This window comes from Sprattus sprattus (assembly GCF_963457725.1).
Source record: "Sprattus sprattus genome assembly, chromosome: 2".
Taxonomy (NCBI): domain Eukaryota; kingdom Metazoa; phylum Chordata; class Actinopteri; order Clupeiformes; family Clupeidae; genus Sprattus; species Sprattus sprattus.
The window spans coordinates 31,463,054-31,488,857 of record NC_137921.1 but is presented as its reverse complement, the minus strand read 5'-3'; the positions used below and the strand labels follow the sequence as shown (position 1 = coordinate 31,488,857).

The window sequence follows — 25,804 nt, the reverse complement described above, 5'->3', positions numbered from 1 at the left end:
TTTGCCTTCAGAGTAAAACAAATATTAATTAGTTTGCATTTATTTAAACCCACTGGTTTCGTGAATGTGTACTGCCCCTTTAAAAGTTTAGCTTCAGGGCCTCTTGAGTTCTCTCCCCCATTTACACGCAATTTTGTTGTTGCATATGCTGCACGTCGCGTTGTTTGAATCTTTTTGTGCGAAATACAGCCACACTTTTGATCGTTTACCTTTCGACATTTTCTCCGTTATATTGATGGCTAGCTCTGTTTGTGCTTGCTCTGTGCAAGGCTGCCTGCTCTTCGCTGTCAGACTGTTGCAATGTTATTGTAGCGTCCAAGTTAGTGCTCTCTTAAGAACTCACATTGAGAAGGAATATCTTTGGATGAGACGGTAGCTCTCCGTTTAATAAAGCGTATCCAACTTCTGCTTAGAACAACCACACTTATCTTGAAACCGAAACCACACGCAAGTCAACCCATTACCATGGCAACTCCTCAACACAAATCCCGTTTCCACTAGTCCCATACGGAATGCAGCGTGAGCGACACAGGCGAGAGTCTATATTGGGAGATGGAGCAGTTTTATATGTGCCCCACGAAATCTGTTATCAACACAAAAAAGTATACAGATCGTACTCAGAAAGATCTACGCCACTAACGTTACTTCTCGTTAGCTATCGCTAGTTTTGTTAAATTATAAAAAAATTAATAAAAAAAAAAAAAAAAAAAAAAATGTATCTGATCAGGCACCGAAAGGAAGCACCGAAATCTGCGTTGCATTTCGGTCCGGGTAGGTATCGGTTGTATGGAACCGGTGCCGTATTGGTACCGGTTCTCGGTACCCAACCCTACCCTTAATACCCTTAGAAATGGTGTATAATATATTTATTCACAAAATGCCTTCGGGGTTCTGATTTTGTGAAAATTGACCCTGTCTAAAAGGGAAAGTGAGAGAAAAAGAGGAAGAAAGAGGGAGGGAGAGAGATTGCATTCAGGGAGAGATTTAAAAGAAAAGAGATACTCGAATGGAAGAAAGTAGGGGGGAGAGAGAGAAGGAAAAAGCAAGAGTGAGAGATTTGGATCTCTGAGGCATCGCTGTATGTAAATGGCAGGCAGTGTCCTCTCTTCACCCCCGCTACCAAAACAGCACCCTCTTGCAGTCCTCTCACACCCACGCAAGCCACTCTATGACCTGGACCCCATCCAGACCTGGCTAGTCTAAGTCAAAGCAAACACGGTGTCACTGTGTCATCATGGTCATTGTCTGGCCTCTGATGTCCCTCTTCAGTGAAGACGAGGAGGGGTGGCCTTTGAAGTGTCGTATCAAAGAGGTGTCGAGCACCGCCGATCACAGCCTCGTTCATTTATTTATCCATTTGTTTGGCTCCATCGCTTATCCCGTGGGAGAGGAGCAGTGGCAGATGAAACGACGCGCACGCTCCTTTGGAAGTTGAAAGCCTCGCGCTCTCTGGCACATGCTAGAGCTCTGAGCAGGGGGGCGGGAGGAATAGCCGGTTTAATCTCTCATACCCCCCCACCACCTCCCCCAATCCCCTACCCCCTTCTGTTAGCAGTAGCAGCGGAACGCTAAGATTAGGCAACGCCTCTGATGTTGTGTCTGATGTCTGATGTTCGTTCATGTTTCTGCCTCTCCGGTGGGGAGTGCCGCATCATAATGAGGCCTGAGGGGTTTGACTTGCGGACGCCACTTATCGCGCTCCAACATGCTGGATGTAAACAGACGCCTTTTTTTTTGGTTTGTTTTTCCAGAAGTATTATAACCTGCTAACCTGCAGATAAGACTGCTTTTTTAGGAATTCACCCATTTTCCTGAGGGTAAACTAAAGATTTTTGAAGGCTCGTTCAGGGTTGTCAGAAATGATGGCTTGTAACCGCCAACAGTTCAAAGCCTAAAATCACTATTTCAGACTCAAATCCCTATTTTTTAGTTTTTTTTGTATTGTAAAGCCACAGTGACTACCATCTCAAGGACATCTAGGCATGAAACTAGCTCTGTGTCTCTGTGTGCATCTGTGACAAAGAAACAATATTTATGTTAATTGATATGCAACACCACCTCTGGGTCAACAGCATGGCTTGGGTTGCCAGATAAAACACTGCATCTTTTTATTTTATCCTTTAATTAAATCATCCAGTAAATATTTAATATATTGAAGAGTATATGATAATTGCCTAAGCTGCAGTAAAACATAGGTCTCAGGATTTGTCCATCAGGGAACGAAACAGATCTTCTACGCATTTAAAGATCAAAGAAAAGGTTTTCATCCACTGACTTCATTCAACCAAAAGAAATGGTTCTTCCAGTCGGCCAACCAAGTCAAGGTGGGTCAAGCACATCTGTTTGGCCATCTCTGTGAAACAGGCCAGGAAGCTTTCAAAGCGGCAGGGCTCAGACACAGAAGTGCTGACAAGCGCTGAGAAATACAAAAACAGCACAAAATATGCACTAATGCACTATAGCCTTCACACAAACACTCTACATAATTTGGTGTGTGTTTATGTGCGTGTGTGTTTGTGTGTGTATACTTTCTTGTAATTGCATGCTTACAAAAAGACACACACACAAATGCCCTGAATAAAACCTGCACACATACACACTCACTTACACACTCTTGAACAGGCATAAATACAGACTGCATCTTAGTAAAGGATACACTCAGATCCACACACGCTTTCCAAAGACCAGCTGGACTTGGGGGCACTGAGGGATTCAATTTATGCTGAGGGATGCATTTATGTGGATAATTTCTTTTGCCAATCCTTGTTGAATCTGTTATGGGATTTTAAAGAGCTCATTTTCAATGTCCATTATTTTATTTTTGGGGACACACAATATTTTTCCCATACTGAACATCTCTTTTCAGAATCTCTGTGAAACTTTAAGCCCCCCCCCCCCCCCCCCTCTGATTGGTCATCTCCACGAGACATTGGGGAATAAATATTGTGTGACAAGATGCATCATCATGTAACAGAGGAAAAGGCTGGGATTCAAACAAGGCGTTTCAGGCATCAGAGAAAAGATGTTTCTGTGTGAGAGAGTTACTCCCTCTGGCATGTACGTTGGCCTTTGGTAACTTTGCATGCGCAAGTAACAAACTAAGGAAAAGGGAAAAAAACTGAAAAGCATAATAGGTTCGCTGGTAGTCGCTAGAAGTGCTTCCAAATGAGCCCCTCAAAATACATAACAGATTTTGTCAATGTCTAATGCGAAGAGACATGAACCACAAACACGACTTACATTGCTACTTCAAAGCGACAATCCTCAGAGCAACGAGGTGTTCATTCTCGATAACGGCTACTGAGTTCTTTTCAAGGACAGAACTGAAACAGAGGCCATTTCCACAGCCTTTATGTTATTGCTAGTGTCAGAACTGCCTTTGGTGTGTTCTGTGACTCCTGGAAGAACAGAGGACAGACCTGCAAGCTGAAGGCAGTCACTGAATCCGCCAGGGTTTAACTCAAAGCCGTGATGAGTGGATGAAGGCAATCTCTGGCATGATGCCCTGCGCACTAAAAAACACACAGCAGCAGAAGAAGAGAAGACTTTAATCTCACACCCTCAGACTTGCCTCCGCTCAGAGCGAGTAGTCAGTAGTCAGGAGTCCGACCAGAGAGTTTTCTCTCCGCAGATAGGAACCAAAATTATCAGTCCTTGCGCTCTGTTTCTCCGTGTTATCTGCAGTGCTAATGCTTTATCGGACCCGAACGCCCTAAATGTCCTTCAGAAGGATGGAAGGCCGAGAAGAGGCGGGAATGCTACGCACCAGGGGGGGGGGGGGGGGGTCTGTCAGGACGAGAAGGGTCTGAAGCATCTGCATAAGAACATTTTTACAGAGCCACAGTCTGACGAGTTCCCATGGACACTGACCTGGACCAGGAGTAAACTCAGAAGTAGCTCCCACCAGATCTCACCTTCTGAGGTCAAGGTGAAAGGAATCCTTTTCTTATTCTCATCATCCATGTTTCCCGCTGTAATTGACTGACACACACACACAAACACACACACACACACACACACAAACCCATTTGGAACACACATTTGGGAAAAGATCTCATCACATCCTCAAGTATGGATCTGTGAGCTCTTTTCCTTCAGATGTGGTCTTTCTGATTAAAGAAAGGGGAAGTGAGCACAAAGGATGAGCTCCTCCAGACAGCAGTCAGCAGTCTCATTACCTTTACCTTTGTGCTGGAGAATGAATTGCTCTATGGGCTCCTTGTGGGAGATGGTGGTGCCTCTAAGCTGTGCCATACATCACCTGTGCTTCCTATGGTGCTGGAGGCAGGGGGTGGGAATGTGGGAAAGGTATTGGTGGCCCCACTAAGTGAGCTGGGAAGCTGGGAGATGAACTGCAGCAGAATGGGTTGGGGATTGGGGGATGGGTTGGGGGGTTGGTGGGTGAAAGATGCCAGTGCTTAAGGGGATGTAGTATATGAGGGCGTCTGGAGGACACTCCAATGCATTCTAATCAGCTGGATCTCTCTTTCACTCTCTCTCACACACACACACACACACACACACACACAATCACACACAATCACACACACACACACACACACATACACACACATACACACACACACACACACACACACACACAAACACAGAGAGAGAGAGAAGCACAAACGTGAAGTGTGTGTAGGCAGAGTCAAATGCATTGACATGAATATACAAACATTTGTTATTTCTCACACATACTCACATTCACCTGGTACGGTAGGACAGATTGGTTACTCCATCATTTGAATGGTTTTAAGCAGGTGAGGTAGTATTTACTGCTCGAACACATTACTGTGCTGTATTGTACTGTTGGTTTGAGTTAAAGTTAAAAGTTAAAAAATAACTTGTGTGTGTTCGTTTGGATCCGTAGCATAAGACGCCACAGATTTCCCTGCAAATAGAGGTTTCCTGTGATGTTTGCTTTCTGTTGGAGAGAAGAAAATTGCCCACATTTGACATCATCTCCAGCCCTGCTCTCTGAAGTGCTGGTGTTCGTGTTCCAAAGCTGGGCTGGTGTTCTACTGTCTCGTTGTCTTTGTGACAATGACAATAAAGTACTTTGAACTTTGTGTTCATGTTCTTAAGCTGGGCTGGTGTTCGTGTTCTAAAGCTGGGCTGGTGTTCATGTTCTAAAGCTGGCTGGATGATTTGCAATCCTCCTGGCTGGTTCTGTCTCTGGCTCACTGTAGTTGCATCATCTATGAAAAAGTAATTTTTCCGTACTCCAACCTCTTTGAAGTGGTGCACAAGGTTTTTACTTTTAACTTTGAGTTAACACAAAGAACAACACTATCTTTCTATGGTTGCAATATAGTGCATTTTCTTCAATTACTGGTGCATTTGTTTCAGGCCCTTCCATAAAATAAATATAATGATATCTGAAGTCACACATTTAAGTTAGCCCTGGATATCTTCTTTCTTCCTCTCTCTCTGTCTTTCTCTCTGTCTCTCTCTCTCTTTCTCTTTCTCTCTCTCTGTAACGCTCTCTCTTTCTGTTCAAAATCCAATTAACTGTGGTATGTTTACATGAAACCTTCTTTCTCATGTCATATTTTGAGAAGTGTTGCATAACCCCACTCTATATCTCCTCCTTTCCCGCTTCCACTTTTTCCTTCTCTGCCCCTCTCCCCCTCCCCCTCTCTCTCTCTCTCTTTGCAAGCTATCTTTCAAACTCAGTCACTCAGTTGGCTCTGCACGTGAGTTATGTAAAAAGACAATTAAATATGCCCTGGAGTGCTGCTCCTAACATTGCCCCGCTTTCTTGACATTTTTATTGAGGATAAGGTGAATTTTGAGGCCCCTTCCTCCCCTCTCAATCTGTGTGGTAAATGATTGATTGTCTAACTGATGGGTCTAAAAATTGGGTTGGAAAATGGAAACTTCTTGCCTTCTTTTGTGGGAGAAAACTTTAGCATGTCATTTGAGGACCCATCTCTAAGTTAGTCTCTGGTCATGTATGGGAACATGGATTAGAGTGTGCTGCGCTTTAAAGCACAGGGGATTTACAGCAGAAGCATGAGTGATGCATTCAATGGGGGAAAAAAAGGTTTTATGATGTCTTCCTTACAGTGCCCCCACTCCATGAAGCAAGCTACGGCTTAATCACATTTCATAGTTTGTTTGCCAGATTAATTATTCATGTAGAGGAGGACTCACTTGTATGCAAGATTAACTTGCGGAGTGCACAGTGCCCAGTTATTTGATGATTATTTGATCATTTGATCATTTGGCAGCACTTGAGCCACCTGAGTGCTCTAGGTTGGGTAGTCTTGTGTGAGGGGGCAGTGTGGGTGAAGGGACGTGTGAAGGCAGCTCCCCTGGGAGGTTCTTTCTGTCTCTCTCTCTCAGCAACCATAGCGATCAGTTGCATCACGTTTGACTTTCCAGCCAGCACACTATGGGCCTTATTTACTAACAGGATTGCGCCCATTTCAGGCGTAAAATAGCGGTCGTAAACATAAAACGGTATTTACTAAGGGGGCGCATTTGAGTAGAGCCGCATATTAACGCTTTGTGGGTGTGAACTTGCAAACAGGTAGGATGGCACGGAAACGTGGGTGGTAACGTGGTCGTGAAGCGCAATTTAATGGGAGGAGAGAAGGTAAGTGCGCCTAATGACGTATTGCGTGGTATTTACTAAAATTGCCTGGCGAGCGCACGTCTCTGATTTGCGGGCTAATTCTCTGCCTCATAAAAGCACGTCTTAACCAGGAAGCGCATTTCCATTGAGTCTGAAAACGTTGATATGGCAGCAGTTATAAGAGCAAGGCGAAGAAAGAAGACAGAGACAGCGCACAGAAATAATTTTTTAAACTCCTATAACACTTTTTCAGTTAAGCGAATCACAAATCATTAGACGGTACAGGTTAACCAGCCACGCAATACTTCAATTGCTGGACCAGATCAGAGACAACATCGAACCCTCCACCCTGCGATCACATTCCATTCCATCAGTTGTTAAACTCCTGGCAACATTTGCAAATATTGGCCTCCGGATAATTTCAAACAGTTATAGCATCTGCAGTTGTTGTATCAGCCTTCACTCAGCCAAATATTCACCCAGGTACTCGACGCATTGCTATGGCGCACTGGTCAATATACATTTCCCCACTACGATAGCTGAAATTAAACTTTCCGAACGTAATTGGAGCCATTGATTGCACCCACATGCAAAAAGTCCCACCTTCAATCCACAAACACATTTACGGAAACAGAAAGCACACATTCATTGAATGTCCAGGTCATATGTGATGCCCACATGACCATTACTAAAGTGGTAGACAAATACCCTGGATCTGTCCATGACAGTTTAATCATCCGGATATATTGTAGTGAACCCATGTCACTTGTAGAATTTATTAATCTCGCCATGTACACATCTATATTGTTATAATAGACAGTTTATGGATGAATGCCACCAATAGCATATTCTTTATAATCGTGTTCTTTTAAACATCTCGCTGTAGGTGATGGCGGGCAGAACAACAACATAACGCGTGCACATTGAATCAGGTTCAGTGATTGAGCGAACGTGAACCATCTCCTCTTAGCTGAACCTTAGTTTTTCTTCCTCGAATCTCCATCGCGGCAGGCAGGCGACCGTCTTTTAACGGTGCGCTAAATAATGATTGCCCAGCGCGGGTCTGGTTTGATAAATACCACGGAAAATGCGGGGAAACACTGTGCGTTAATGTGCGCCTGGCAAAGGCGCAGATTAAGCTGCGGTCACAATTATGTTAGTAAATCAGGCCCTTTAAAGGGCGGAGTAAGCACAGAGTGCCCAGCGCGGATCTGGAAGCTGCGGTCGCAATCTTAGTAAATCAGGCCCTGAGTGTTTATGTGTCTCTGTGTGTGCCCGCACTGTGTTTGTAAATATGTGTGCGTCTGTTTATACGGAATATGTGGAATTAAAAGGAATCTATGGCCTATTGTCAGTTTAGTTATGCCATGTATGAAAAAGGCTCCTTTCTCTGTCTGTTTTTAAACTGCTGTGGATATGGTCAGAGATATCAAATGTGTGTGTGTGTGTGTGTGTGTGTGTGTGTGTGTGTGTGTGTGTGTGTGTGTGTGTGTGTTTAGGTTCACCTGATGAAAGACCAGCTCTCTGCAGAGGCCACGGCTAGGATCGAGGCCCAGGCGAGGGTGCACCAACTGCTCCTGCAGAACAAAGACCTGCTGCAGCACATTTCACTGCTGGTCAAGCAGGTACAGGAGCTGGAGCTGAAAATGGCCAAACATGGATCAAGTATGTGGATCACACGCACACACACACACACACACACACACACACACACACAGGCAGACAGTCAGCATCTGTCACTCAGTCTTCTTTTTCATCAGTTTTGTTTCGTTTTGGTGCTTTTCTTTTATCTTCACTGTTTCCTCTAGTCTATTACCTTCTCTCTTGTTCCGGTTTGCCTTTCTCTACATCACATACACACACACAAACACACACACAATTTAGTCTCCTTTATTTTCTTTCACCATGTTTCAGTCTAGTCAGTATTAATTCATCCCCTAAGGCGGCGTCATCCGCTCAAAAGCTATATCTTATTTCTGCTTCTGTGCACACACATTCCCACCCTATTATTAACAAACTGTGTGAGAACTTCAATTACACAAGCACAGATTGTTTTGGTCTCAACCGTGTGATAACTTAAATTACACAAGTACAAATAGTTTTGGCCTCAATCTTTCTTGATTGCATTGTTTTCTACTCCCTCCATCTAATCACTACCCCATGTTCTACTCACACGCCTCAGTGTTTCAGTTCTGGTCTGAAGTATCATATATTGCTTACCTTTACATGTTTCTTTATGCAGCAGTCTATGTCACCTGCCTTTTGTTGGTCCCTGTTCCCTGGTTAGCAGACCAGCCAGTTCTCCCCCATGTAGTGTTTTACCTAACAAAGCCACGAATTGTAGCAGGCTCCTCTTCTGCTGTACCTCAGGATCCACAGATCTCCTGTGTTAGTGAGTCTGCACTGGCCTAAAAGGGCTCCACACACAATTCCTGCGCATGTGATTACCTGCAAGAAGACTCAAAGGAACTAGTCTCTCTCTGAGTGAAGCAATTCAAAGCCTGTTCATGAGGTGTCTGCCAAGCAGTGTAGGCGTAGAGTGAGAGGGATGGGCATACTGATGTAGGTCGCCCCCTGCGTTCATTGCCTGTTATGATCCCCAAGGGTCTTCACAGGCCATAGAGTCCATTCTGTACAGTGCCTTAGGCCAAAGGCACATACGCTCAGGTAGGACTTCTCCATCTTTCCTCCTTCTCTCCCTCTCTTCTTTTGTCTCATGTACTTTCACAGGACAACCCTCTTGAGATCGCCCGCACCCTCGAATTCAGTCACAGAATACTTCTTTTTCTTTCTCTTTTGTTTTCTGTCGCTTTCTCCCTCTTGCACACTCTTTCGGTCTTGGTCTGTGACTCTCAAATTCATTTGGACAGTGTTACATATTCCTTGTAAACGAAATACATATAGACATACCCTGTCTTAGTCATGGCATTTTTGGAAGTAGCCTCACTCACTCTCCTTCTCTCTCCCTCACTCTCTCTCCTTCTCTCTCCTTCTCCCTCACTCTCTCTCCTTCTCCCTCCCTCTCTCTCCTTCTCCCTCATTCTCTCTTCTTCTCCCTCCCTCTCTCTCTTTCTCCCTCACTTTCTCTCCTTCTCCCTCCCTCTCTCTCCTTCTCTCTCCCTCTCCTATTTCTCTCTTCAGTGGGCTCCCTGGACAGTCTTCTGGAGATCACCTACCGTGCCAATGTCCCACCAGTGCTGTGTGACCCTACGACGCCGCGGCCCGATGACCTGACCCTCCCTCCGCTCGGTGACGGCACACAGCTCTTGCAGCCGCTGGCCAGCCCCTTAGGTAGGGACGAGTGCTTGGTCAAGCTTGAGTGTTTCCGCTTTCTCTCTGGGCCCCCCCAGCAAGAGCAGGGCCCCGGGTTGGTGCTGATGTCGGGCGGGGGAGGCCTCCACCTCCCGCAGCAGACCCCCTCCACCCCAGCTAGCCTCTCCCCGGAGACTCAGGACGAGCTGCTTGGCAGCCTGGAGTTTCTGAGGTTCCGTGAGTCAGGTATTGGTTCGGAGTATGAGTCAACCAACACAGACGATAGCGACGACCGGGACAGTTGGGGGGGCCAGGACGAGAGTACGCTGCGCCTTCTCAACGTGCTCAACAAGCATGCCCTCCCCGACTGCCTGCTGGATGACGAGATCGCTGTGTAGCCTAGCATAGCCCAGTCTAGCCTAGCGGCCAAAACCAATAATATCAGCCCTCCTGATTCCTTTCCTCAAATCCCCACACAATCGATCACATGCTTTGGTCTCGAATAAGATACGAGGCCAAGAGTCATTTTAATCAGGTCCTTCCTGTGCACGCCTGAGTCAGGGCACCCATCGTCTGTGCCGTCCTGTCTACCAGCAGTGGAAAGCAAAAGAGGGGGTAAATGAGTGGGAGAGAAGGGGGTTTTGGTTTGATAACACAAATTCCTCCAAGGTTTAGCCCAGCAAAGGAAGTTAGTCTGACTGTCCTGTCCAAAAGCCCCCAGAACTCTCAGGAGCCGTGGGTGTTTTGAGGAAGATCATATTTTTAGCTGAACATGGCATCTATACCGATACAAATGTGTGTATAAAGGTTAAGAAAAAACAGCAAAGAAAAACGCAAACATTTTATACTTGGTCTTGTGAATGTGTATATGTAAACAGTATGTCCATTGATGATTCAAATGTTTTTGTTTTCAGGTAATAAGTTATTTGTGCAAGCATGTACCATACGCAGTTCTGCGACCAGTCTTTGTTCTTGCAGTTTAGTTTTGGCGCACATCCGGTGATGTTTAGAGCCCAGTGGTGCTTTTTTTGCTTAGATCGTTACCATTTACTGAGACTTCTGAGGTTGTGCTGTGCTCTGTAACCACTACACTGTGCATGTCTGAAACGCAGCTCAAAACCCTTTTTCCCAATGACTGGAGATGTACATTAAGGAGCCACCGGCAATGGAACAAATCCGCAGCGAAATATAATTTGCGACTATCGATATCCTCTTCATCCAGTGTGGTAGACAGCACTGATCACAGACACTCCACTCCAGTGTCCTCTTCATGCATATTCAGTGGAAGGGGGGTGTTGCAACTAGTCCTAGTTATGCAATACGGATTTCCCACTACGGGGAAAGGCATTAGAATTGGGATTAATCAGGAATTGTATAATTAATCTGGACTGTAATTAAGTGCTTATCACACAGCATTTACACAAGAATGAATGCAGTGTCCTTTGACAACACTGGCCGGACTGGGTACTTTGAAGGCTTTTTTCTGGCTTCTTTTGCCCAACACAATTCCTTGTGGTTTAGGTTTTGCGTATCTTACCCACACATCCTAGAGAGCGAGCAATCATTGCTGCTTCACACTTCAAGCGAATTGAGCCGAATTTGTGCCACCTTGACATGCAAACACGGCACGCATATTGTTTAATAGTGCACAGCACACAGGACCCGTGCCATGAGGAAATGCAGTGCACAAAAGGCATTGCTTCACACTGTGTGACGAAAAAGAGAACGCGTCACAATGAAAAATCATTTCATTGTTTTTGCATATTGTTCTACTACCATCCAGAAGAAAAACACTAAAAAGGGATGACAACATCACACACTCCAAAATGGATTTGGCTTCTTTTATTTCAGAATCAGAATCAGACTCCAAGTAGGTTTTCACCTACCAGGATTTTTTTGTGGGACGTTGGTGCAAACAATAAACATACACAATAAACAATACACATATTAAGTTATTAGACACATATTAAGTTATTAATCATAGGAAAAACTAAATATAAAATATATTAAAACATTTACAGAATATGTATTTTACTCCTTACTGGAAAATTGTCCTACCAGGAAGTTCAATCTCTGTCCAATCACAGTCCTCTAGCAAAAAGGGGGCATAGCTGAGGTCAGTAAGCATGTACCAGTAGGGGACACTAAACTGGAAATTCAGTATCCCACGCACTAACATTGACTTAACCCTTTTTTTGACCCAAACATTTTTGTTAATAATTGGCCATGCCAATGGTTCATAGGGCCACAAACAACTTCAACAACAAGCTCAATATTTTTCAACTCCGTAAGAGGTGGAAGCATTGTCTATTAGTCTGCCGAGGAGGAAACTGTCTAATCTGTTTTCTGCAGACAGCTCCGTGGCGCAATGTTCAAAAGCAGATTACAAAATGGTGCTTAATGAGATGATGCTGACAAGACTGTTTGAGATAACCAGGTAATATGCCAGAAACATACTCCAGTCAACAAGGTTAACTTTACCCTGCCAACCTCAACCACGCTCCCTGTTTGTTAGGAGAGTTTGATTGGACAATGTTTAGATCTCCTGGTGGCAGGATTTCAGCATGTACTTTTTGAAAAAGAAAATGAGAACATTTAGAGAAAAGCCTAATCTATTTTGGAGAGATATAGCACGATTTCATCATAACATTTGTGTGTAATTTAATCCCTTGCTATTGTTTTTCTGGATGGAAGTTGAACAAAATGCAAATCAATGAAATCATCTCGCTCTTCATTGTGGCACGTTCTCTACACATTTCTCCCCCCAGCCCAAAGTCGTTTTGGCATTCCAGGGTGGCATGAATTCCACTCCATACAAATGGACACAATTTGGCAAATATGCCCTTGTGGAGGGCTGTGCTGCCCTGAAGATCACCTCCACCCACACAACCCTCTCTCTCTCCACCCTCTCCCACTGGGAGGCACCGCCATCTTTTCTGAGGAGGAGGAGGTTGCCTTCATTCCGGCTGGTGTGGTGTGCCAGATTGTCAGAGACAAGGCACAGACGGGCCTCTTAATGGCCCAGGAGTAGTAGACCGTGTCCAGGGCCAAGAGCAGCGTGATGAGGCGAGATGGCCGACAGCATCGCAATCACTACTCTACTCCGATTTGCCCCTTTTTTTCCCCTCTCTCCTTTGTTTGCCATCCCCGTATCTTTCTCTTCTTTTCTCTCATTCCCCTCCTGTTACTGCCAGTTTTCCAGCTCTCTGGACCCAGGCGCCATACCTGGCAGAATGTTGATGTTTTTTACAGTTTTTTTTGTATGTGTTTTTTCCCTCTATCCTTTTCTTCCCCTCCCTGTCTCTCGCTTTGAAGATCACTATGGCGATGTGGTGACAGAGCCCCTCTCTCGTCCTCTATTCTGCAGTAAGCCTCAGTAAGCTTACCTGAGCTTCTCTTTTTACAACCTTTGAGGGACGAAGTAAATTTCCCTTTTTCTTCTATGAAGGACTTGCTAAGAGGTGAAATTCAATTATTCAAATGGCCTCCACAACCTAGAGCAGTGCCCTGCCTGCCCAATTAGTTGACCGCTAATGTAGGACTTTTGAGAGCTACCTACAGTTACCTCCTCACGTCATGCATGGGCATATAAATCAAACTGAAATCCATCAGCGGTGGAAGATAAATTGCGTGGCCCGGCATGGAACACCCCTCCCCTGCAGTGAGTTGTTTTTTTCTCTCTCTGGCCGTCAGTGACTGCACAGTTGATTGGGTTCCTGGGAGACACCTGCATGGAGATCAAGGTTTCGAAATTCTGGTAAGACCCGTGTGGTTTTCAATAGTGTCCCATTACCCAGTGTCACTTTGATTGCCGTTTTGATTTCGGTTTTAAGTGGAAGCTGTCTCCACACTTTCAAAAATGATAAATGAGGATATATTCATTTTTTAAACCTAATTAGGCTCACATAATCAAAGCAGAAACATTGATGCGCTGTATTATTAGTGTATTTTTTGGAAATCATTTACATTCATTATCTCAATAAACCCATCTTGTTATGTTTTTATGGCCAACTAATTAGCCCAGCATAATTGTATAGGATCTTTGGCTACATCCCCCAGAGCTAGATCCAAAAAGATGATCACTGATTTGATGAGGCAGATAAGTCAGTGAGTGGACCCTTCTCCTTCACTGCAGAGAGTGGCCTGGGAAATTCAGGAGGGAATGCTAGTGTAACATGCTAAAGCAGGCATTGCCGTGTTCAAAGGCAGACAGTATGTGAGTGTGTATTGGTGGGCAGAGGGATGGGGAGGAGGGTGCTGATGCCATCTGTTTGTCACCGCTGCCTCTGCGCAGGGAGCCACTGCTCAGGCTCGTTCAGACTTCCCCTCTCTCTATCTCTTTCTCTCTAGTTCTCTCTCCCTCCTTCATTCATTCACTCTCTCTCTCTCTCTCTCCCTTTCTCACACGGTCTCTTCCCATCTCACTGTCTATTTATCTTCCTCTCTCCCTGGCATCCTTTTCAGTAGCTCTCTTTAGCTCTCCTTCATACAGGTCATAGATGTGTTTTAATTAGTCTGCCGTTTGTTTACAGTGACATTTACCACTGGCCTCTGCCAGCCATTAGAAGTGAACCTTTGTTATTTTTGTGTTTGACCTCAACAGAGAGACAGCCCTTAGCAGGTACTCTCCTTTCACATCCGTTCCATCCCCAGTAATATCACTGGAAAGGGTTCTTCTAACCCGCCATTGGTTTTCTATGTCGTATGTGTCTGGAACCGTCCCAAATAGGGGGGGGGGGGGGGGGGCCTTGAACAGAACTTTTGTCAGCATATGTGATGTTTAACGCTCAGGTTCATGTAGACTACGTGGAGGTTAATCAGGCTAAAAACACATACACATACACACATACACACATACACACATATACACATATACCCACACACATATACACATACACACAAATATACACATACACATACACATACACATACACATACACATACACATACACATACACATACACATACACATACACATACACATACACACACACACACACACACACACATACACATACAAATATACACATACACACATATACACATACAAATATACACACACACATACACATACACATAGAAATATACACACATATACACGTACACACACACATACACATACAAATATACACATACACACATATACACATACACATATAGATATACAGATACACATACACATACAAATATACACATACACACATATACACACACATACAGATACTCATACACATACACACGCACATACACACATTAATCTGGCTAAAAACACAGGGGCCTCTGGAGCTGGAGGCGGCTAGCGGCTCTTTTCATTCTTCTTACTTCTTAATCTTAATCTTAATCTTAATTGGAGTTTTGTCAGGCTCATACCCTGTGTTTGTGCAGCTGCCTCTTCCGGCTGATAAGTGTAAGCAGGCAGCCCCAGTCTGACCCCACCCAGAAGCCCACCCTACCACGCATACGCATGCACATACAAATATACACATACACATATACACACACACATATACCCTTACACACACACATATACACATACACACACACATATACACATATACACACACATACACAAATGCCACAGAAAACCACCTTCTAACCTCAAGTTCAGCCCCACCCACCCTGTGCCCCTCGGTTGTCCCAGAGAGATTTCAGAGAACCTGTAGGTCCTGCTTTTCCGCTCTTCCTCACTTTCTCACAGGTCACGGGAGTAATGAGCGGCGCTAGGCATTGCTATTCACCTCGTGAAGAGGCATCGTCGTCTCATTGAGCTCAGAGCAGACGACGTGAGGTCTATGGGCAGGTCTCTTGACTCCTTCCCTGTTTAGAGGACGCGTCCGTGCTCGGCATGGACACTCATCCTGCTCATAATCCCAGACACCGAGTAACTGTGCCAAAAGAGGAGGGTTGCATGCAGACTGACCTTGCAAAAACCTAAAAAAGGTTTATTGATTCAAACCTCCCAGAACTTAAGTGGGGAATGCTACCATGAAATTGTAAGGAGTCTGACATTCCCAATCAATGAGTTGTACAAGGAGCTGATGGCTGTGCCTAAGATCCACTTCCAGTCCAATCAGAACGGATCAATAATTTAATGATGCATGTCCATTGGTTAATCCTGCATAGAAGGTGTGATTAGAATTGAAGATTAAAGCAGCGGATCAGTATTGATCTTGTGTCACTTTGTAGGCTCACTATATGACTTACAGGATGTCAGACTCACGTACTCTATAAGTGCTCCAGAATCAAAAGGACAACGGTAACTTTATCATCTCCATGACTTGTGTCCACCTGTGTAATTCAGAGCAGTGTTCAGAGTGTTAAGACTACAACAATTAAATTGAATTCATGCTGAGTGAGTTGCTGAGAAATGGCAGTACAATGTTCCTTAAATAACTTCAATCTGGCTGGCACACTTAGACAAAAGGTTTAATCAACTGCCTCTGTCACCATTGGTGGCCAAGACCTGCACTTGAAATGGGACAAATTGCTATATCAAATATTGATTGGATAGATGTGAAGTGCATCAAAATAACATGTCTGTTAGCCTCCCTAAGTGGCGTTTTTATGGTAGTTTTGCGTGAGCTGCTCCCCTGGCTGTCACCCACTTTTAAAACACCCTCAGTCTTTTCTGAGAAGACACGGCATTACCACGGCGAGCATACATAATTCACATGATATGCCGAGACGTCTGTGTCTCTACCGAAAACCCTGGGTCACATTCACTCACACCAAATGTGATTCACTCTCTCTGTCTCTCTAATCTTCTCGTTCATTCTCTCCATCCCCCTGTTTCCTCCCTGTCTCTCTTCCTCTCTTTCATTCTCTCCATCCCCCTGTTTCCTCCCTGTCTCTCTTCCTCTCTCTTTCATTCTCTCCATCCCCCTGTTTCCTCCCTGTCTCTCTTCCTCTCTCTTTCATTCTCTCCATCCCCATGTTTCCTCCCTGTCTCTCTTCCTCTCTCTTTCATTCTCTCCATCCCCCTGTTTCCTCCCTGTCTCTCTTCCTCTCTTTTTCATTCTCTCCATCCCCCTGTTTCCTCTCTGTCTCTGATTGGCTCTCTTTCTTCCTCTCTCTTTCTGTCTCCTTAAATATATCCCTCTCTTCCTCCTCCTTGTCTCTTTTCTTTCCTCTCTTCTTTTCTGGGGCTTTGGCCTTTTTCCACTGCGATAAATCAGCGCCAAGATAGAGATCCTCTCCAGCCCGCCAAGCCACCCACAGAGGTGGCACATCTTACACTCAGCAGAGAGAGAGAGAGAGAGAGAGAGAGAGAGAGAGAGAGAGTGAGAGTGAGTGTCACCCCTTCCTACCCCCATCCCTTCACCCCCTCCCTAGGCCTCACAGTCACTGTCATTGAGAAGCACTTTATCAGGTGGTGGCCCAAGGACGGAGGCACGCGGCTAATGTGCTCATGCGAGGGGAGGGCAGACCTCGGCATGCATTTTTGTCAGGACAGGATTGATAACGGGAAGAGTGCTTCTAATCCCATTATGGCCTGTCTGCATTCCCAGCACCGCTGACCCGACCCCGTGACCCCTCAGCGTGAAGTAAGCAGCAGGAGACTCCTGCACATGTTAGAAAAAGTGTTCTGAGACCCCCACACCCCTACCTCAGCTCATCCCACCCCACTCCTTGCACACCAATGTATGTTAATGATTCATGTGGAAGAAGGAGGTGTGATGAAAAATTGATGTTTGACCCAGCTTTCATCGACCTGTGTGTTTACTGGCCCGCTTTATTCGCCTGCCCACAGAGGTAAAATGGGTTACAGCCCTTTATCCTCCAGTTCTTTCACTTTTTTTTTTTACTTTGAATTAGTGAATGACTTGAACTAAAATCTCCCTGTCACATACCGGAGTGTGTGTAATCTTTGGCCAACGTACCTTGAAGCTATAAATAAGACCTTTGAAGTACTCCAGTCCACCGGTGATTTGAGTTAACCACAGTAAATGACCTGGCAATATTGCTGTACACCAGGAGTAATCACTCATGTTTGGATGAGGGTGATCATTCAGGCAGCCTAGCTCTAATTATTTCACTTTTCTCATAGAAAGCACTATAATTAAGCAATCAGCAGGGCAATCATTTTTTCTAGGCCTCCATGCACTTAATATGTCAGAGGCAATGGTACATGATTTGCCCTCCACTCACGCAGAAGACGTTGTCGAGCAAGCCTAATGCACTGAGATGAAAAGATCATTTCATGACTTTTTTTTTTTCATGTTGCAGTACATCAAACACGCAGTCTACTGGCTAGCAGCCTTTTCCATCAAGAGAGGATTTTAATTGTCTCCAAGTAATTGAAACATCAGTGGTGATGCCATCATTGCCGACTAGGCTGTAGGCAGTAGAGAGCCCCCCCCCCCCCCCACTCCGTGTTTAAGAGCCTACCTGCATGGAGGAGGAAGGGGTTTTGATTGTACTCTTTCTGGTGTTGATGTGCGCCTGTTGCGAGAGTTGGAGTGAAATCATGTAAATGAGGACATGGAGGTTTTGGAAAGCATTGTAACTTAGGTGGGGGGGGGGGGGGGGGGGGGGGGGGGCGCTGAAAAGCATTCCAGTAGGACGAGTGAGGACTCCACACAGCACTGAGGCGTAGAAGACCTGGTTTCTCCGGCTTGTGACCTATGAGCAGAGTTCAGTTGGCGTTCAGTAGACCGTGATTGAATATGCTTGTGAGCACGGCAGGGTTTTTTTTATTAAGCTGTCAAGGTGTCCCGCCGCGTTTGTTTGTTTTCTAACCCCTCTGGTGAAAAAAAAAGAAAAAAACGACCCTGTTCACATTCATATCCTCTTCAGACTTTCAGGTGCAGCGGGTCCCACCACACATTGTGCTCCCCCTCTGTTCGCCACGCAGCTATGTGTACAGGGTAAATACTCATAAGTATCTAACCTGGAGTGGAAGTGCACTTATTCTGTACCTTGTCACTGATCTTTCTTTGGCTCAATAAACATTTCCTTTCTTACTCCTTCTCTTCTTCTCTGTATTTTCTTCTCCTCCATCCTCACACTTGTAGTTCCTAACCCCTTTCTTCCTTACACTCACTGTGCGTTAGATCTGTAATACACCTACAACAACCTATAATTTCCTCCTCCTATAATAACTTAACTGCATTTGAAGTTAAATTACCCTGAACGTCACTCCACGGTTTGCCTTCCTGGTGTTTGCCCTCGGTAGTTTACCCCTTCCTGTGCCCCCTGGCCCTGCTGGTGTCAGGCCACACATCTCTTAACGTAAACACTGGATGTCTGAGAGCCCACCTGCTCCAGACTAAACTCCCTGTGATCCCGATGTTCCTTTTTGTGCTGTCAGACACGGGGAGTGGCAGCTCATAAATTAACCCAGAATAGCTCCCGGGTTGCTGTACACACACCAAACCCCAGCTGCCTGCCCCAGATTATTGAGGTGCGGGTATTTAAGAGCCGCACACACACACTCTCCGGGAATCAAAGCCGAGTATTTTGTTGTGAAGGCCTTCCAGCCAGTAGGACAGGAAGGCTCGAAATGGCCAAGACACTGGTATACATGCTGGACTGCCAACAGAAAGAGGGAGAAGAAAACAAATCAATCATCAGAAGCTGGACCATTAAAGTGACGGCCTGACCGCTGTTTCCTCCAGTGACCAGCGAAGGAAACATCTGTGAAGTGGGAGAGGAAAACTGGCCTTTGTTTAATGTTTGTGAATGTTGCATGATGCATTATTCACTTCAAGGATAAACAGGCGTGTTGGCTCTGCGAAGTAGAAGACAGCTTCCTCAGAGTGTAAGTGAGGACAAGGAGGACGTTTCTGTCACAGGAACGCACCTTTGGGAAGTCTAGAGAAGAAATTTGCATTATTGTAGCTAAGCACTACGTAATTTGACTGAAGGGGAACTTTGGACTGACATGACTAAGACGTGTCAGACAGTTAACTAAGAGCTGCTGAACCCTCCATGACAGCAGCTGTCTGCGTTTGGTAAATGTGTTGTGTCTGTTGAAACTATGTTTGTGTATGAAACTGAGTTCATGTTTAATGTTTAATGTTTTTGTCGCTGCAGTTGGGGTCAGTAAAACCCCACCCCACACACAATCTCAATCGATCATTATATCTCTCAGTGAAATATACACTGTGAGAAAAAATAGTTAAATCTACTAACAAATGTTGATGCTCTAACTGTTTTGTTATTTCACTTAGTCTCCTGGTGAACAGTAACCTCAGGAGAGCCAACCATTATTAGTTCCCGCCTCCTCATTACACGGAAAGGCCCACAGTTATTGCCATAGCGATCACTCCCATGGAACATTAGTCCTTGAAATAGCCCTCTGGCCTCTGTGGGACTGGCTGGAGGAGAGGGATGCTATGTTTGTTCACCTTGTGTACTAATTAAAGATATGGTGGGTTCCCACTGTAGAATATAAAACCTTTCACTCTTTCATTCTCTCTGCCAGCAACAGCACGCAGATCTGACGGGAGTTTGAAATGTTACACACCATGCCCTGTCAAATATTTTGGGGGAGTTGTTTTTTTTCTTCTTCTTTTTCTTTTTCTTCTTCCCTGCATTTCAGATAAGCAAACAACAGTGGTTTAAATTGTCACCAACTCCTTCCCGGATCGTGACAGGCTAATGAAAGTACCTGTTCTAATGCCGGCTCTGTTTCTCATCACACCAACGCACAGACTAGACGCATCCTAATCCGACAGTCTGTTTTCAAAGCCATCTGTAGTCAGGTTACATTCATTAGATGAGGCTCGCCCACAGATATTCAACCTTCCCCTGTGTGTGGATGTATGTGAACATATCAGGATGGTTCCATACAGAATAGGGTCAATCAGCACTGTTTGATTTCTGATATGGTTTCCAGGAACACACTGTGTGATGGTGAAGGTAAAGATGTCTTTTCTGTATGTAAACAATTAACCAAAAGTGAAAAAAGCTTTGGTGAAACACACTAAGGCAATAATGTTCACCATAAACAGCCCCAGAGCTTTGGTGGAACATGTTTATGCTCAGCATTCATTCTGGCCCAGTGGTGATGGTATGCAACCCATCTTGAGTGTTTTGAGCCTCTATTTTGTATGCAAATGTGCACCTGCATAAGATTTGCTCTTTATGTCTCACTTCAATGCCTGCCCGAGAAATAATTTTCTCCACGAGGTAAGATGTCCTGAAATGGAAGCACACCAGAAACCCGTTTGCCTGAAAGTGTGATGTATCCCAGCAGCCTCATTTTCATTGTGGTTGTGCATTTTTGCATGTGTCATGTTCATCGCTTGCAGTTTGATGTGTAGTGCCGTATCATCTCTATCTGCTGTATGTGTTGCTGTCCCTTAAAACTGAAACGCTTTAGAGCCAGATTTACCCCAAGGTTTTGACCTCTACAGATGTATCGTCACGGTACCTTCAGTAAATCTGGCTGCTGAGTTTCCCCTTATTTGATGCCCAAGATAATGTGTTTTGATGTATTGTAGAGCTCCCAGCTTTGCTTGTTAAGATGTGTTCTGAAGAGGAGTACTCATGACATCTAACGTATTCTGTCCGCCCTCCACAGTTGACCAAAGCATGTTTGAGAACTCCACGGTTGCCCAGCAGCAGCAGCAGCAGAAGACCCCCAGCTCCAGAGCCTCCGCCCGCCGCCTGGCTGGCAGCACATCCAGCCCCCCCAGCAGCCTAGCCGATAGCTCCAGCCTCAGCGGGCAGAAGACGGGCAGCAGCCAGCACCTGAAAAACGCCCTCAACCTGGGTAAAGCCGTGGGGGCAAAGGTCAACGACCTGCTGCGACGGAAGGACCCCAACAGCCTGGGAGACATCGGCGTGACGGAAGTGAACAAGAACGTAGGAGCAGTGTGGTCGTGTATGGACAGCGGGCCTCACAGCGGAGTCAACAGCAGGTAACCACCTCCAGCCCACGAACATGGACAGGCCAGTCACTGGCCAGTGAAAACAAGTTCTTATTTTTGTAGTGGTGGTTCAGATCAAACACATTTGACATATGTCACTGAAATATTTCAATTGTCGACAGTGAAATCCATTTCTTACTATATTGGAGAAATACAATTCATTTAAAAATTGTATTGAATTAACTGAAATCTAAGGTCCGAAAGAGAACAATCTAATATGTGGATGTGTGTTTAGTAAAACACAAGACTTGAAAAGATCATGGATGTACAGAAAATGTCATCATCACCAACATTGTAACTAAGAGTTCATGTTGCTCCTACATTTAACAAGTCATTGTGATATCTGCCAAGAACAATCTTCCCATTTTCTCTATCGTAACCATAGTAGCAGCCACATTCTCCAGTGAAATGTTGATGAATAGCAGCAACCCTGCTCAGTATAAACACTGCCTGGTCTGGCCTGTCTGAGCGTTGGTTTTGTCAGCCCAAACTGCCTTATCTCCATTAGAAAATCGCATCACACTCCTCTGCTTGGCTTGGCAGAAGGCCATGAGCCAGACACAGGCGGCGCTTATGCAGTACTGATTGTGACTGACAATCCAGTTTGTGGCTAAGACACTGGTCCTGCTACTGAAATGCGCTGTTGTGGAACACATTCTGGCAGCGAATCCTCTGCCGGTCATCTTCATCTAATCATTGTATATTCCTGCACATAGATTTAATTGTAATAGGATTGATGCATATACAAAATGCATGAAAACTATTTTTCTATGCACATAAAGATTTTGCTAAATTGTGTCAGTATGTAGAAGTCAATAGATCTCCCTCAATCAAGCGTCCCAATCATTCTAAGATATAAGGTAATCTTTATTGGTCCTGAATGACTAGATATGAACCTAACTACAGTTTTGAAGGTGTTTCACTGCTTCAGTGGTGCTCAGTAGTCTAACTTTTATAATGCCGTGGGTAAACACACTCTCTCTCTCGAATCCTTATCCATAATAAACAATAAGCAATTAGCTTTTGTCATTTGCAGAAGACATTTCAGTAGATGAAGAATGTGCAGGTCGACACTTGGTTAATTACAAAGCCAATTCCTCCCTGCACATGTGAAATATGAGCAGTGGACTTTGCCAGCCTAAGTGTAGTTTATGACCATCAGGGAAATCAATCTGGGCAGTTGGGATATTTTGAAAAACCCGTCGTAAACAGCACACATTATAGTCACAGGTCTCTATCCATCACCGAGAGATGGAGTCTGTGACATCGCCATGGAGACAAGAAGACGTGCGTCGTGTGGGAAAGCTGTGAGCTTCAGAAACAGACTGCCGCCCAGACATTCCAACATCCACTGGCACAAGGGCGAGCTGACCTTTAGGGAAATAAACCACAGCTTTGCTGCTTTATTACAGGTTCCAGTGCTCCTAAGCCGATCAGAGACGCTCTGCTCCCCGTCACCTCAGCCCAGTCAGTAGCCGATGTGACAATGGTGTTTCTTTCTAGTTGTCTGGACATCCATCTTGTCATTATGTCCTCTTTTCGTCGCTTGTCAACTGTCAGTTCAAATGTGGGGGGGGCGGGGGGATTTGGGGTCAGTTGAAAAGTAGTCACAAATTGCTCATATTCTACTGGTACTGTATATTGTCCTCACATATTAATCAAAAGAACTGAAAGGCTTTCTCAATAAAGAAATGTAATTCTTATCAGCCTGACATATCACCATGTTCAATCTAGATCTTTCTTTCAAGTCTTCACAGGTTTTAATACATACTGACAAAGGTACATATGCACTCTAAAATAATCACCTTCATTTAGTGGAGTGCCACTGCAGTTAATTAACCCCATTATGGCAACCCTGGTGTTCGAGTTACAGAGACCTTCAGTGTCCGAGACCTCCTGTTTACCATCTCCCATAGGCATGCCTGTGTGCTCTGAGCAGCATCTGAAGTGCACTCACATCTGGGGACCGTGACCGTCAGCTCGTCCTCTTTCTCCTTCAGCTCTGAAGGTGATGGAACGTGCTAGCAGCCCCAGCTGTCTTTGACGCCACTTATCATACAGCACAGGTCCCCATTGACCTCACTGAACAACCCAATCCCTTCAACCGCACTCCCCACCTCCTTCTCATCCTCTCATGTCATCGTGCTCACTCGTTCCGTCTTCCCCACACACTTTCAGATTCATCCGCTAAATAAATAGATCCCATTAAATCTCCGCCCCAGATATTTGAGAAGAGATTGCCTGATGCATTTTCTATATTAAAGTGGAGGAAGGATGATGTATTGGAGCATGTTTTTCTTCTGGTTTGTTGCTGTGACGGCACCTTTTAGGTTTGTATTTCTTATCACACGTCATAGACGGCTCTCTTGTGCGTGCATGATTGATGACGATGCACAGGCTCTTTGACATGAGCCAAGTTAATATGGCAGTGTGGCTCGCCATTGTCAGTTACAGATGTGCTACAATATTGCACAGTATAGTGTGGATGCCCTTGAGTCAGATTCATATTTGATTTCTCCAGTTCCTCAGCTACTATCTGTACATCTGATTCAAAACAACTTCCCCAATCATTAACAACATGCTTGCCTTAAAACTTTGCTGAAGTTGCTGATGGTCAAGTTTATATATTAAAGACCCCCCTCCCCCATGTGTCTGTCTTTCTCTCTCCTTTCTCTCTCCTTTCTCTCTCTCTCTCTCTTTCTTTCTCCCTCTCTCTCTCTCTTTCTCTCTCTCTCTCTCCCTCTCCCTCCCTCTCTCTCTCTCTCTCCCTCTCTCTCTCTCTCTCTCTCTTTAGTCGTGCTTCCTTTGATGGCTTTCCTCGGTTGGACCCTCCACCCCCTACGGGGAAGAAGCGCGTGCCGCGGGCCCTGAAGACCACTCAGGATATGATGATCTCCTCCGACCCCGTGGTGGCCTCCCCCGAGTCCCCCGACTCCTCATTCCTGTCCTCCCCGGACAAGACTCCCCTCATCAGCAGCAGAGGGAAGGAGGAGGGATCCCTGCGGACAGCAGGAGAACCCGGGGAAGACTCGGAGAGCGATCTGGACACGTCCCTGGATGTGGAGATGAAATGTGGAGAGCAGCAGCGCCAGGCGGAGGAGAGAGAGGAGAGACAAGGTGGCGGGGTCACTAACCTGGATGCCCTGGTGGTAGAAGAAGAGGGGACCATGGAGGGCAAGAGAGCGGGGGACGGAGAGGAGGATCAGTCCCAGATCCTGCGCTCCATCCCCGACCTCATCCACAAGGACACCCTGGAGCCCAAGCAGAAGCTGGCGGGCCCTGAGGTGCGCCTGGCCTCCACACCCTGCCCCGGGAAGGACAACTACAGGATCAGCGTCGGAGACGAGTTGATGGAGAACGGCTCGCTCGACTACGGCACGCCGCAGAAGAGGTCGCCCAACGCGGAGAACGAGGAGCCGCACCCCGACCTGCTCTCTTTCGAGTAGCTACACACACACATACACACACACACTCCTCTTACCTCTGGCTCACCTAGGGCAGGGGCACTACGGTGTCGGTCATCTAACCCGAATATTCTGAGACACATAATGCTAAATCTGTTTTAGCGCTCATCTAGTGGGCCCGCGACATTTTAAAATACCATATCTAAGCTGTTTGAACCTGATGTATTGGGGATTTGTGGTTGACCTAGGTGTGGAGGAGGGTTGCGCTTGGCATTTATACTCTTCACTGTAAATGTCACTGAAGCAGCAGGTCTCTCTTCAGGGAGATGAGGACTTCCTGAGGGAGCCGTACCAAAGTGGCCTACAGTGGCACCCTAACGTTAGGATGCCAACGTCTTAAAAATGTTCTTACCAATGAGGTTTAGAGCAAAGTTGTAGTCGTGATGGACTGTATTAATGTAAAATGATGTACAACAACACAAATAAGTGTAAATGTCCTTAAAACTTCTTCTATCAGAAAATAGGCTTTTTAAAAAAAAATTGAAAAATTGTTTAACTTAACTTACAGCCAAACCAAAGTTAAAACTGTTTCACTGTTGTAAGATATTTTAATACCTAAGTGTTGATTCTTTTTTATGTGTAGTTATTTTGATACCGTCAATCATCCCTGATGGTCTTCCTCTGACCAT

General features: G+C 45.3%; 1 protein-coding gene across 1 annotated transcript in view; it reads left to right on the top strand.

The window, feature by feature from the left end:
* nos1apa (nitric oxide synthase 1 (neuronal) adaptor protein a) overlaps window positions 1–25,157 on the top strand; it is a gene marked incomplete at both ends in the record, with an annotated part of 100,503 nt that extends 75,346 nt beyond the window's left edge. The window contains 4 exons of the mRNA XM_080859602.1: window positions 8,083–8,248; window positions 9,725–9,874; window positions 21,363–21,702; window positions 24,506–25,157. Coding sequence (XP_080715728.1) covers window positions 8,083–8,248; window positions 9,725–9,874; window positions 21,363–21,702; window positions 24,506–25,157 — 1,308 coding nt within the window. The remainder of the gene's footprint in view (window positions 1–8,082; window positions 8,249–9,724; window positions 9,875–21,362; window positions 21,703–24,505) is intronic.
* Between the last annotated feature and the right edge of the window lie 647 nt (window positions 25,158–25,804).